Raw genomic sequence first — 14,542 nt, 5'->3', positions numbered from 1 at the left:
ATCTCATGAACTACCCTGAACCTCCATTTTCCCAGTTCATACCCATCCTTATATGTAGGCTGTGGCACAAGGGACCAAATCAGAATGGGGAATTAGCAGGAATTGGTTCCAAGTCACATATCAAAATATGTGTAGTTCTTGAGGGTCTGCCATGGAAAAGGGAAGTTCACAAAAATTCTTTTCAATTTTTCACAGAATCTGACCCATTATTTAGCAAGATGGTTAACGCATCATTCAAATTACAGGCTAAATGTTACTGAGGAGCAAAAGCTTGCTTTGATTTTCTTCGTGAAATCTGACAGCCATTAAAGATAGCAACATGTATCAAAGGAATGCAAAAGCCCTGCTGAATCAGACCAAGGCATCCATTTCAACAGTAGACTGATGCTTTTAGGAAGCCCACAAGCAGGGAATAAAGGCAACAGCCCCAGCCCACTTCAAAATTTGGGATTCCTTCTATAATATACCCACAAAAGCATCACAGACAAAAATTAAAAATGGAGTTTCTACTTACAACTTTTAGCTGAACAAGTAGCTTGTACACATCTGCCATGTCAGCCAAAATAAGCAGCCGGGTAACTGCTGACAAGAGGGCACGGGCTGCTCTAACCATGTTCCCTCGTTTTACAGATGAACATGGGTCATCAGCAAATTCTCCTGAGGCACTCTTCATTAAGTCTCCTATACACACACCACGTTAGCAAAGAAATGGTTACTGGACACATTTATTACGAGAATTTGAAAAAAATATGTTTATATAGCCTTTAGTATACTAGTACCAATAATGAAATCAAGAAGATGACTGCAAATTTATACCCCACCCTTCTCTCTGAATCAGAGAGAGTGGCTTACAATCTTCTCTATCTTCTCCCCCTGCAAGGTAAGTGAGGCTGAGAGGACTCTCACAGCAGCTGCCTTTTCAAGGACAACTCCCGTGATAGCTATGGCTAACCCAAGGCCATTCCAGCAGGTGCAAGTGGAGGAGTGGGGAATCAAACCCGGTTCTCCCAGATAAGAGTCCGCACACTTAACCACTACACCAAACTTGCTTATGCTCCTGTGTGCCCTTCCCTTTCCCTCTTCCCCCCGCAAGTGGTTCTAGTTTCTGTCTAATTCCATGTCCCTTTCCACTGTCTCCATGACTGGCCCTTTAACAGGCTCTAACTCGCCTACACCTCCTTTGCGCATATCACCGCATATGGCATTCTGAGAGCTGACACCTTCCTCCTGTCTCCAAGACCCACAGTGGGGAAGGCTGTGCTACTCCTAACAGCATGGTCTCGCCCTCCCAGGCTTGCAGCTCTCTCCTCTGGCTCTTTCCTCAGAGCTTCTGTTTGCCAGCCCTGGCTTCAGGGCTCATAACGGGGGGCCCCATGCGGTGATTTGCCATCATTTTGGAGACAGCAGAGTCACAGCAGCTTGGAGGAGGGGATATTGGGCCACTCTTTGGGGAAGGCTGGATTGGGCCTCCCCCACCCAACTGGAGGAAGCGCCATCACTGGACTGCTCCCTTTTGTCAGGTCACAGATGAGGTAAGACAAGTCCAAGCCTGGACAGAATGAAAAACACATTATTCCAAATAAAGAAATGAGCAGGCTTCTCTCAGATTCCAACTTAAGTAGAGCTACTTGCAGATAAGCAGTCTAAAGGTTCATTTTATTCAAACAGGAATCCAAGCTAACGGAAAGCTCAGAACATCATTGGATGGACTATGGTATATATATGAAATGCTTTGGGGTTCTTGATCCCTCCTACAAATTCTGCCTGCCCTCTTTTATACCAGCCCAATTCACTTGCTGCACTGCTGAATGATGTGGTGGTTACAGAAAAGGGAAAATGCTGTTCTTCTATCTCATTCTTTGATCTCAGGGGAAAAAGAGGGCCTTGGGAATTATGTCCAAAATACATTATATTAATTATGATGTGCTTTGGGTACTACAGTTCCCAGAATACATAGAGAAAGTGAAGGAATAAAGACTGGAGGGGGAATCTGCATGCTTTTTCTTCCTTTTTGGCTACTTCTCACTGTCACCACACCACTTCCCAACAGTTTAAATAAAGGTGGGATAAAAAATGGTATCCTTCTGGCTCACAGCCCCAGAAAACAATCTGGCATGTAGGAAGCCCTTCTCATTTTAAAGATGTTTTTCCCAGCTTCTAAAGCAACTGTTTTGAGCTAAAGGACTATAAACTTTGCTAGCTTCTCTAATTAAAGACCTCTGAAATCAGCGAATTCATGTTTTAGAAGCTTAGTTCAAGTTCAAGTTTATTTATATCCCGCCCTTCCCACCAAAGTGGCTCAGGGCGGCTCACAACACATAAAAATCTAACATAATTTGAATTTAAAACATCTTACATAATTAAAACAGTAGAATAATAAAACATATAAAACATATAACAGCGGTCTATCAGAGCTTAGAGGTTAAGAACACTGGGGAAATTTTTCAACCATTTATAAATTGAGTTCTGAAAGATTGATACATTTTTAAAAGGAATATTGAGTAGAATTCAATTATTACATTGCATAAGCCTCAGTGGGTGACTTTGGGCCAATGTTTTTATTTCAGGCTAACCTCCCCGAAGAGCTCAGAAAATACAATGGACCTGAGGGCAGAAATTGCCATCTTTCCCATTCTGACTTCCTTGGAAAAAAAAATGGTAAAAATGTTCATTTAAAAAGGTTTTTTAAAATCAGAGTCAGATTTTCCCAGGTCATAATATATACCTTGTTTACGAACATCTTCCACAGCAGCCACCAACTCTTCTTTAAGAAATTGGCTCTCTTTTGCAATTTTATCTCCTTTCTCCAAGAAGTTCTCTGTGGCTTGCTCAACTGATGCAGCTAAAACATGTGCCTTTTTAGAACGGCCTCTTTTCTTGTTGGAAGGACCCTTGTTACTAGTATTGACGAGTGTTGTAACCTAGAAAAAAAATCACATTTTTCCGCACATATACAGGAAAACTTCCTGACTTTATGTCTCTTTCACAACTCAAGAGTTTAGACAGTTTTAGAAACGGACTGAAAAAGTATAACCATTCAATGCATTCTTAGAATTTTAGGTTTCATAAGAAACTAAGAGATTTTCATTTGCCAGTTAATCAACCCAAAAAGTTTGAAAGCAAGTGCTGAGACAATGGAATCTTCACATCGCACACTGACACTGCTGCATAAGCAAGTGCCAATGAGCAGCCTTATCTTCCTGGAGCAGGAGATAGTTGTACAGTACAGCCAAGTCCCCTAACTGTATACTATGCAAATCTTGTTCTCATTTCTAACTCTTGTGCCTTCATTCAGTCTTCCCTTTTGCCATCCAGTTCTCATGCGCCCTTTGTTCTACTTGTAACCTACTTTCACAACCCTGCCTCTTTGCTTTTTTCTTGTACTTGCTTTCTAACATAGCATCTTCCCCACTTCCATGCTGTTTTTTAAAAAATTGCTCAGAAGTAATTTCTCTTATTCTTTTCTAGTTCTCCTGATCCAGTATTCCAGTAATTTCTCATGAAAAATCTTCCATTTATACTTCATGTATTTCATGAGCAGAAGTGCATACTAATTGCTTGATATGCCTTTTCAGCCTGCTGATTTACAACTAAAGAAGCCTTTGTGCTACCTAACAGCTTATATTACACATTTGATAAGCACAATACAGATTCTATAACTGACCAATGATACAAATGCAAGTAAATCCATTCATCTCCCAGTGTGACATCATGGAGCCAAAATATTAAAAAGGCAGGGTTTTTACCTGTGTAACAAGAGGTTCTAACAATCTCTCCACTGCTAGTGTTCTTATCTCCAGGCTTTTGGGATCCCATTTGAAGTTAACATTTCCTGTGTTAATGGCAGTCATCTCTGAGAAGATAGAAGTATCTGGTTATTTCACTCTCACTGCTTTCCATTTAGCATAATCCTATACCTGCTAATCCAGACATTAGTCTCAGTTTCACAAGGCTTACTGCCCCCAGAGGTTAACAAGCCTCTGACTGAAAGATCATGACCATTTTTTTCCTGCAAGAGTAATAGTTTCCCCTTACACACATCAAAGAGGAATCAGGTTACTCTGGGGATCAGCAAAGTTAGAAGGCAGCATATCTATGCAATTGAATACATAAACTGATCAATGAGAAATAAGCTAGCTAAAAGTCATGCTTGAACAGTAGGATGGACTTGAGGTGACATCTCACTCCTTCAAGTTATATAACTGAAATCACACACCAGGACCCAAGCAATGGGTGGCACTCTGGAAAAAGCCTAGATGGTGGGAGCCTAGCAAACACTCTGGTTCCCATTTATATAATAGAAAAATAAACATCTACACATAGCAAGCTCCTGTTGCATCACAGTGTGTAAGATCTGCACTGGGGAGAACTGCAGGGTATAAATATTTAACAAACAAATGAATCACACCCAATATTACAACGAATTTCTATATATACACATTAAATTAAGAGAGTCAACTATATAGCAAAAGCCAACTGCTGTTATCAGCACTTTAGTACAGACTACCACAAGGCTTTCATCTCATGAGGTGATCTGATTATGTCTGACCCATCCCCAACCATATCCTCTGACTGAGGTGGAGGTACAGTCATCTGCCCAATACCCTTCTGCTGTACAAAGACGTAAAACTTCTAAAGCCACAGATAGCGTGACTACTTCAAAGATAGACCTAATGAGACAGCCAGAAAGGTATTCCATTCTCAATTCATGGCATTTGTATATGTGTTTCTAGCTATCATGGTTACCAAGATACTTCCATGTTTATCAAAAACTTGTCCAAATGAAACCAAAGAAATCAAGCTTTGATCATGAGTATGCCTCAATACATAAACTGCACGAGATAGAAATGTGCTGCAATTTGTATACATGTAATAGAGAATTAGAACACATTTTGAATCTCATATTGCAACTAACCACAATTATCTAGAGACTCTTGCAAGGAAAAACCCAAATCATCTAGAACAGGGGTTTCCAAACTTTTTTCAGCATGTTGAATTCTAATACAGGGACCACTGAATGGCCACCACAGAAGGCAGAACCATGCACACACAGAGGAAACCAAAGTGTAAAGGGGCTGTAATTTAAAAAAAAAAACACTAGGAGAGAGAGAATAAAACCCAAACTTTGGTAGTACAGCCAATTAGCTCTCCAGTGGCAAGTCAGAAGCCCTGCTGTAAAGAACACCATCTGAGCCCACCCTCTTTTTTAAAAGGCTTTGTGGGCAACAGGAAAGGAGTTGGCAGGTGCAAGGATGCCCATGAGCACCATGTTGGGAACCCATGATCTAGAGCAGGGGTGGCCAAACTTGCTTAATGTAAAAGCCACATAGAATAAATGTCAGATGTTTGAGAGCTGCAAGCCATGAATGTCAGAGGTAGGTAGGTAGGAAAATAGATGGGGAGAGGGAGGTAGAAAGAAAGCAACTTTAAATTTTAAACGCCTTCTCCAAACTGCCAGTTGTCTTGGCTTGGATAAGTGATTTAAAGAGAGAAATGCTGATGGGGCAGTGGGGTCTTCTGTCACACAGTATGTGTGAAAGAGCCACATGTGGCTCCCGAGATCCACTCCTGATCTAGAGCTATTCTTGTATAAGCACCTCTTGCCAAATCATGGGTCAAACCAGTCTGAAGAGAAATTTTTGCCATCCACAGCAACATTCCATCAAACATACCCTGTTGAAGGAGGACACAAACATTCAGGAGATGGAAGATGAGGTTGGAAGGTATTACATTACTGTCTCTATACTTGTTCCCTTGTAAGCATAGGATTTTACCACAGAGAAGCTCCTCTCAGACAAATGTGGCTTCAAGCTACTCCCATTGCAAAGGAAAACTAACACGAGAACAAAGAGGCAGCACTTTTGGATTATGGCAATAGTGAGATCTATACTGTGAAAAGAATTTCCACTACAGGAACTAACACAACAGGCTAATCCACCACATTCATCCTTATAACACCCAGAAACATGGAATGGAATATTTTCCAGGGGGGTTTGCTGGTGGATTTTTCCCCCCATTTCTAAAGGTTTATTTTTGCGTTTCATAAAATTAACAGAGGATGCCATTTTCAATACATTATTTGACAAGCTTGAAACTTTCAAAATGTTAGTGTTTTTCAGTTGATTATCCCTAGGAATAGAGTTCCCAATCTACAAATAGGGGCAGGGGATCTCCTAGTCTGGAGGCCCTCCTCCCACTTCAGGGTTAACAGAAAGCCGGGGGGGGGGAGGAATGTCCACTGAGCACTCCATGATATTCTATGGAGACCAATTCCCATAGCGTGTAATGAAGAATTGATCTGTAAGTATCTGGGGCTCTGGAAAGGTTGTTTTTTTGAGGTAGAGGAACCAAATTTTCAGCATCACATCCAGTGCCTCTCCTCAAAACAACCCCCCAAGTTTAAAAAAAATGAAACAGGGGGTCCAATTCTATGACCCCCCAAAGAAGGCCTGTCCTACGGGAAGGGCGGGCTAAAAATCGAATAAGATACATAAATAAAATTTAAAAGTCCATTTAAATGTGATGGTTTAAATTTACTGGTTTTTAAGGAAGCTTTTAAGGTTTTAACTGCTTTAAATGTTTAACTGTTTATATATTTAAATATTGTTTAATTTTATGCTGACTAATTGTTGGGAGCCCCCCTGAGCCACTTGTGGGAAAGGTGGGATACAAATCATAAATAAATAAATAAATGGCTAGAACTCCCTTCAGAGTTCAATCATGCTTGTCACACCCTTGGCTCATGGCTCCACCTCCAAAGTCCCCAGATATTTCTTGAGTCAGACCAGGCATCCCTACCTAGGACTGATATATAAATGTATGTGTATGTTTTACTGATTTTTAAACTGAGGGGTAAGGAGATAAAACCAAAAACATATAATCCACAGTACAAATCAATTATGAATTCACTTGATGAGGTGCCACAGTAACCTCTGTGGACAAGAGCTACATTCAGAGGAAATAGATGAGTGGACAACCATGTCCATAGTATATAATTCCCATCTCTTTGGCTGTGCTAAAATTAGTGTTTAAGCTTTGCTTTCAGATGAAATAGATGAGTGGACAAAACCATGTCCACAGTATATAATTTCCAGCTCTTTGGATGTGCTAAAATTAGTGTTTTTCAATGCTTTCATTTTTTTTTTAAATTGCACAATGTAAAGGCCGCACATGCTATACCATCTTCTTTTATAAGCAGTATTCCAATAAAAATAATGTCAAAATAAGACTTGGAATTTGTCTGGATATTAAACCTTTGAACCACACCTTTTCTTAATTTGTTGCTAATGGGACATAAATGCAAAATCTATCTTGCTTTCTAATTCCTTCTTGCCAACATGACATAGTATCTCCATCCTGTCCTTTGGAGTCTTGTACATGATGTCCCCAGAGTTCTCATTTTATCTTGGCCCCTCTTTCCCTCAACTTCCTGTCTACTCTGACCTTTTCCTTGGGCCATTGTCTCCTCCAATTCTTCCCTTGGGTTCTCTCAGCCTGCTGCGTATTCTATCCCTGCCATTCAGCCACTTTGCCTCAGGGCTCTTGTCATATTATTCCTAACATGTTTTCCAAGTGAACAGTGTATTATCTGCAAAACTTCTAAAAACAGGAAAGATTTTTTTTTTTTTAAAAAGGAAAGAATTTCCTCCACAGATTACACAATGAAATCAGCCTTAGAAGAAAAGTGCTGCTGAAAAGAAGTAATTGCCCACTGATGTCATATCATTCCATTCTAGAGGCTCAGACTTTTGTTCTATGCCACTTCCATTCTAGTCACAGTGAGCAGCTTCAGAACACAAACCAGATACTGAACATAGCAATACATCAGTTTTGGCAGGAGGCCTAGATGACAATTAAACTACTGCATTAATAGAAGTACTGTACTTGTCTGGCAGACTACATACCAGACATTAATCATCTGACACAGATCTTTGACTACGCAACACGCTAGGCAGAGTCCTAACATTGCTACAGTTTGAAGTGCAATGGATAGAACGGTGACCAATTCCATATTAAACCAGCTAATGGGGGAAGTAACAGACAAAAGCAGTACTAGTTATTCCTGCCAGAAAGCACACACACAAGCTCACTAAAAGTTACATCATTTCATCAGTTTATGATAGCAATTTGTTATCCATTCCTCCAATTTGCCCAGAGAGATTAAGAACACAGAACTGCTCTTCAGAGAACAACCAGGCCAATTCAGATTGGGAATGGGATACCAAGATACCAATGCATGAAATTACTATATTGTTTAAGGCTGCAATATTAAATATGCACATATAAATTAAGTTCCAGGTAATTCCATGGGATTTATTCAAAGTTGATGTTGATCAAGCCATGGCATACATTACTTCATAGCTTGATATATGCAAACTTAACATTTTGAGAATTACTCGAAACAGAAAGACAACTACAGACCCTGCTTCCTGACACTGGTAACCCACTCTCCCAAAACATAACCACTAAAGATACATTACACAAAACAAGAGAAACTGCAGTGGCTCACTTCACTCCAGTTGTCTGCCCTACAGTCCCAGAAGTTCTTCAACACTACAGCAGGCATAACCACCTAAGGTGAAAACCAAACTAAAAAACTGCATTCCTTCAAACTAAGATACAGCTACAGATATATGAAATGATCTTCACAACATCAAAAAGAAGCTACTGGAAAGAGCAAGATAGTATTATGTGCAGGGCTGGAAAAATCCTAGGCCCCTGGTTCTTCAAGAGCCTGGAGGTGAGAAATACAAAACTTTGTAACACCCTGGAGCAAAAAATGATGGAAGCCACAATTTCTTTCAAAAACTACCCAGAACACTTCAACTAATTTCATGCCAGGTAATTTCAATCTATGACTTAGAAAAGAATGTGCATATCATGGTTTAATAATCTAACAGTGACCATCTGTTAAAAGCAGATCTCCAGAGCATCAATGACATGAGTTTTCCAGAAATAATTTTTTTTCAATTCAGATAAATAATTTAAATACATAGTGTTTGCAAAAGAAGGCAGAAACACAGGTTTTGTCCATACTTCATACCTTACCATCTAACACAACTGATTCACAGCACAACAGCCAGATAACTACAAACAGACTATAGAACAAAGTAGGAGTCTAGTAGCACCTTTAAGATCAACAAAGTTTTATTCAAAATGTAAGCTTTCATATGCAGACATTATCAGACAATGGAATGGGGTTAAGTGAGCAGTGCACCATATAGCTGGTGGGCAGTGGTTAAGAATGCAAAGTGTTATAAAGTTAGAATCCAATGGTAAAATAGTGAAATTAACAAACTGAAAGAACATTTTCACCACTGTGTGATGAAATATGCATGCATATGAAAGCTTATATTCTGAATAAAACTTTGTTGGTCTTAAAAGTGCTACTAGACTCTCACTTTGTTCTGTTGCTTCAGACCAACACGGCTGCCCACTTGGCTCTATGTAAACAGACTATACTTACATATGTGGGGTGAAAATTTTCCACAGAAAAATATAGCAATGGAAAAATATCACTCTGGAAAAATTGCACCCCACACCACTGCCTAACATCCTTTCCCTTAAAGCTAACGCAACAGTCACATAAGTAAGTCGAAGAAACTTGTGGCATTTTAATTAGCATTCTACATATTGCAAAATTCACTGTGCTCTTAAAAGTAGCTGAACTAAACAAAGTATGCCATGCTTCTTTAGAACAACTTATATGGCAAATATGCTTGCACTAGTAATGTACCTTGCTTTCCGAAATCTCAGAGTGAACTATGCATACCGTTTTCACAATCTTGTAGTTAGGACATATGACAACTGGACAACAAAAAGCAGAAGGCAATTTCTTTCTGAACAGACACAGCAAAAACCCAAGCTTCAAAGAAAAAAAACAGTAAAAAAACTAAAAGAAATTCTTTATACTAAACTGTAAAAAGAAAAGTGAAGAGATTTGACAAGACAAGGAGCAAGAGAGGATACTTTTGCTCTTAAAACTTATTTTCTTCTTTACTTTCCAAGAAAGTTAAAATTAATACAGAAGCTAATTTGGAAACTAATTATAAAGCTGATAACAGTAGTGAGCAACCACATGGTCAACATAATGTGGTTCTTTCCCATGGAAATGCTGCACCTTTCTAGAAGCTGGTGATGCTGGCATGAGAAGGAGCTGACTTCACTTAGATGAACCATGTAGTTTCTTCCGGTATGGGGAAACTACCGGTACAGCTTCAGCAACTATGACTCTAGTCTGAATTTAGGGGAAAACGCTTGTTTCACATGACAACTGAGTTACATTTCTCAGTCATAGTGATAAATCATTCCACAGACAGTAGTTCCTTCCTGAACTCTTTCTCAATTAATTTCCTCTCAGAAACAGCACAGATACTTTAAACGCAGAAGCTGCTGTTGAATCAGATGTTCCTCCAGAAGTTCAGATTGCACATGGGTGTCTCTCTCAATGTGTCTTCACATTCATCAACACTCTTATATGGCCCTTCAAATTCCACCCAGCATATTTAGAAGAAAACGTAAGTCAAATAGAAAAAGTATGTGGCAAACAAAAGAATCTGCCACATTGGTTTGCTGACTCTATGGGGCAGTCAAGTTTTTGGGAATCCACTCAGTTATGATGCTCACCTGGTTGTTCTTGTGCAGTGCAAAATAAATGGTAACTGGCATAAAATGATCAAGGGAAAGTGAGGGGAAGGCCCTTTAAACTCAGCAGGATTTACTTCCATGCAAGCATGAATAAGACTGAGTTATGATAATGACACCAGTTCCAACAAAAAGTTTAACATATGTTAACTGGGAGACATGGATCTATCTTAAACAATAGAATTTATCTCAACTAGATGACAAACGATTTAAATTTTGGGATGTCTGGATATGAGGTGACAGCCAAAAATATAACAAAACAGACTTAAGGCAGTTTGAGCAATAATAACACAGCTTCATAAATATGGAATCCTGTACGTTTTTATATTAAGCACCACCTAAATGGAATGTTTATGCTTTTCTATTGCAAGATGTATGGGGAAGATAGAACTTTACCTGGATTTTCCACTGTGTACAAAACTCTGATATTTTTAAAAATGAAAGAACAGAGTGAAGGAATACATAAGGCAGCTATCCAATCAGTTTCTTAATTACCAAATAATGAGTCAACTTTTGAAGTTGAATCAACCTTTTCCCAGTAAAAGTAAGCCTCTGAAGACTTCCACGGAAGTGTATTTTTCCCCTAATGGGTCTTCTAAATAAACTTTTTGTTGCTTTAAAGAGAAGCTTTGTTATGACAGAAAGGTGATGTAGTGCACAGCGATTGCTACCCCCCTATTAAAAGCATTATCCACCATTACAGCCACATTTTCGCACCCCCCCCCCCAAAATTCTGGCGACAGCCAAGCCTCCCCCAAAAAAAATCTGAACAGAGGCAAGGGAGCCACAGAGGCGAAGAAAATGTGAAGGAACCAGAAAAAAGAACTTTTTAAAGGGGGGAGGAGGGAGGAAGAAGTTACTAGCTTAAAAACCCTTGCAGAGAAAAGAGAAGCATATCCTACCCTCCCCTCCCCTTCCCCGCCATAGGAATTCACAAATCCCTGGAATGAGGACACCGCCCAGAGCAGGAAGGGGGGCGGGAGGGAGGGAGGGAGGGGGGCGAGGAAGGCCTCGAGCGCCGGTAGGGTGGGGGAGGGGGGAAAGAGAGACGGTTGATCCCCAGGGAGCGGCTACTCCTCCCACAGGGGAGAGGGGGGAGCGGGGAAGTGGTGAGGGACACTGCCAAGCCCAGCACTGGTTTATTCCTTCACTCGGCCGGGCCGCGCCGGGCCCCGACACGCCTCAAACTTTCTAACTCGGCGAGAGGAGGCCCAAACCGAGCAGACTCGCCCGTCCCTCTCCTCCCTTGAAAAGTTACCTGCCGCTCCTCTTCCCCCTCGTTGGTGTTTCTGATGTCCGGTCTGCGAATCCCCAAGGCCCGCGGTTGCCGTTTCCGAAGCGCTTCTGCTCTTTCCGCTTGGGCTCGCCGCCGCGCCCTGTCCCAAACCAAGCCAAAGAGTGGGTGAGGAAAACCAGAGCGGGGGGGGGGGGGGAGGGAGGGAAATAGAGTCTTCCGGGCACCTCCCCCTGCAGCCTTTCCTGGTTCGCTCTTCCACTCACCGCCCTCTAGCCTTCGCCGGCTCTTCTGTTCAACCCCAGTTCTTCCGCGCACCGCCCTCCGCTCACTGGCGGCTGTTCTCAGCACCGCCCTCTGCTCACAGATAGCTCTTACCAATACCGCCCTTTGGGCGCCGGCGATTCACAGTAATTTCCAAACAACAGTATTGAACAGGAGGAGATCGCGCAGGTGAAGAGCAGCTGCCTCCCTCGCAGCATGTAAAAAGGAGAGAAAACACCGATTGAAAGCCGTCACAACAGGGAGCAGAGTAAAGGGAAGTGAGTAAATAAGGGAAGAGAGTTTCAGGTGAAAGTGTAGTGAGATCACGGTCACGTGCAATGCTCTCTCTAAGCTATGAGCAAAAATTCTACTTCAGGAGCAAAGACAAAAATTTCTGAGCAGGAGGAGAAAAAAACCCTGTGAACTAGCTCACACTAACTCAGTTTATAAGGAACACTGGTCACATGGATAAAGATCAGGTTTCTTTTGCAAGGCTTTTTTTTAACGCAGGGTGTGTGCTTTAAGTATTGCTCACCTGTATATTTTCCATATATGGATGGATCTTCTTGAGACACCATAGAGTGAGGGTTGCTAATTCTGGATTGGCAAATTCCTGGAGATTTGGGTGCAGTGAGTCGCAGCCTGGGGAGAGGAGAGAGGTGGGATTATGATGCCATAGAGTTGGCTCTCTTACTATTAGAGTTACTTATTGGAGTTATACATAATCTTGGTCCCTGACATTTTGTGGTTTGCTGTGCCTCCTGCAGTGGCCATTTTGCAGTTGCATCCACCACCCTGTGTCAAAATTCCAAAGGTACCTGGAGGCTCAAAAAGGTTGGAGACCCCTGGTTTAGTATTTCCACTGATTTCCGTGAGCCTAGACTGGAATCCCTCTGCACAGGAAAGGATTGCTGTGTAATAGAATTACACAAGAAAGGCAGCCTTTATCTTGTATGGGTGGCATAAAAAAACAGTAAGTAAAAACAACCAGGAGCCTTATGGCACTTTGCATGATTTTATTCCAAGCATAAGCTTTTGTGGACCAGAGCCTGCTTTGCAGATACATGAAGTTCATAGTCACTAGACAGAAAATTATGTGTAAATTTATTGAGGGGGTGGGAATTAAGCAGCAGGTTCAAAGGGCCAAGAAATGCAGGCAGTTTAGGATAAGATGTAATGTAAAATTAAATTGCAAGCACAAAAAGGATATTCACAAGAGCAATTGTCTGACTTTTTTAATAGATCACCTGCAATGGCCAGGGAGACTCAGGTTTAACTAAGATAGTTAAGAACAGCCCTGACTAGTAACTTCCTCCAGTTTCTTCATTTTGACTCTTGTGTCTGAATGTGGCACTAGAGTTGAGTTGATCTCTGCAATCTGACTAGCTCATGTAGCCCAGTTTGTGCTGGGGAGAAGAGGTGGTATCCCTTGCCCCACCATCCTGGGAACACTTAAAAGAGACTCCAAGATTCCATGGCATCCTTCTATTTAGTGCATTATGATTCTGTAATCCCGCCCTTCCTCCAAACGTTCAAGGCAGCATACATGGTTCTCCCTTCACAACAACCCTGTGAGGTAGGTTAGGCAGAAACAGTAGCTGGTCAAAAGCCACCCAGGGAGTTTCAAGGTCAAGTGACGATTAAAACTTGGGTTTTCCAGATCCTAATCTCAGATTCCAATGGATTGTGCCTCTTTCTAAGCAAACTCTCTGCGCTGGGAGAAGAAGGCACTGTACCCTGGTATTCCAATCAGGGCCTTTTTTCTGGGGAGATGCGGTGGAATGGAGTTTCAGAACCTCTTCATGGAAACAAAATTCTCAAAAAATGTTTTAAAGGTCATGAAGAACAGCTATGTGTTTTTCTTTCATTTCCCTTTTGAGAGGTCTGGCACCTCTTTTTCCAGATAAAAGCCCTGATTCTATGAAAGGTAAAGGTTTTTTTTGTTTTTGTTTTCTTTATTCCTGAAATTGTTAACTGACATTTTGGAATGATTCACACAGTCTTAAATATCAAATTGCATAAAGACAAATCAAATGAAAAAAAACTATTTGTAATAAAATACAACAGTAAAAAAAATATAACTTATTTACCATCAGAAAACCTGTCCTAAGGGAACAATAATGACTCAAGAAACCTTCACATAGGACTAAGATTAATGACTACCATCAAATAATAGCCAGAAACCAAACACATGTTGGAGGAGAGCTGCTTTACAGGTCATTCTGAAACTGCCTTCCCCCATCTAGCAAGTCTTTGGAAGTCATTATTCTCTCTATCATCTAGGTAAGATGAGTCTATCCAGGGTCACAGATGGTCAGGTCAAGTAATTAAGTGACATGAAAGGGGGGCATCTCCCATGAAGCTGTATGGAAATGCACATACATGAAATAATGTTGATAA

At 41.0% G+C, this 14,542-nt stretch overlaps 1 protein-coding gene across 2 annotated transcripts in view; it reads right to left on the bottom strand.

Moving 5' to 3' along the window:
* CTNNA1 (catenin alpha 1) overlaps window positions 1-12,214 on the bottom strand; it is a 124,925-nt gene extending 112,711 nt beyond the window's left edge. Inside the window, exons 1-5 of one of the 2 annotated variants that reach the window (XM_060232955.1) lie at window positions 12,145-12,214; window positions 11,903-12,020; window positions 3,747-3,853; window positions 2,726-2,921; window positions 515-681 (exon numbers count right to left, since the gene is read on the bottom strand). In XM_060232955.1, the coding sequence (XP_060088938.1) occupies window positions 515-681; window positions 2,726-2,921; window positions 3,747-3,851 (468 nt within the window). In that variant the 5' untranslated portion in view covers window positions 3,852-3,853; window positions 11,903-12,020; window positions 12,145-12,214. Of the gene's footprint in view, window positions 1-514; window positions 682-2,725; window positions 2,922-3,746; window positions 3,854-11,902 lie in introns of both variants that reach the window. The other variant, XM_060232948.1, reaches the window with a different exon arrangement.
* Window positions 12,215-14,542: the final 2,328 nt, after the last annotated feature.

The sequence above is a fragment of the Heteronotia binoei genome, chromosome 1, assembly GCF_032191835.1.
Source record: "Heteronotia binoei isolate CCM8104 ecotype False Entrance Well chromosome 1, APGP_CSIRO_Hbin_v1, whole genome shotgun sequence".
In the NCBI taxonomy this organism is placed as follows: Eukaryota; Metazoa; Chordata; class Lepidosauria; order Squamata; family Gekkonidae; genus Heteronotia; species Heteronotia binoei.
The sequence above is the reverse complement of the archived record's forward strand: the minus strand, read 5'-3'. Positions and strand labels throughout refer to the sequence as shown.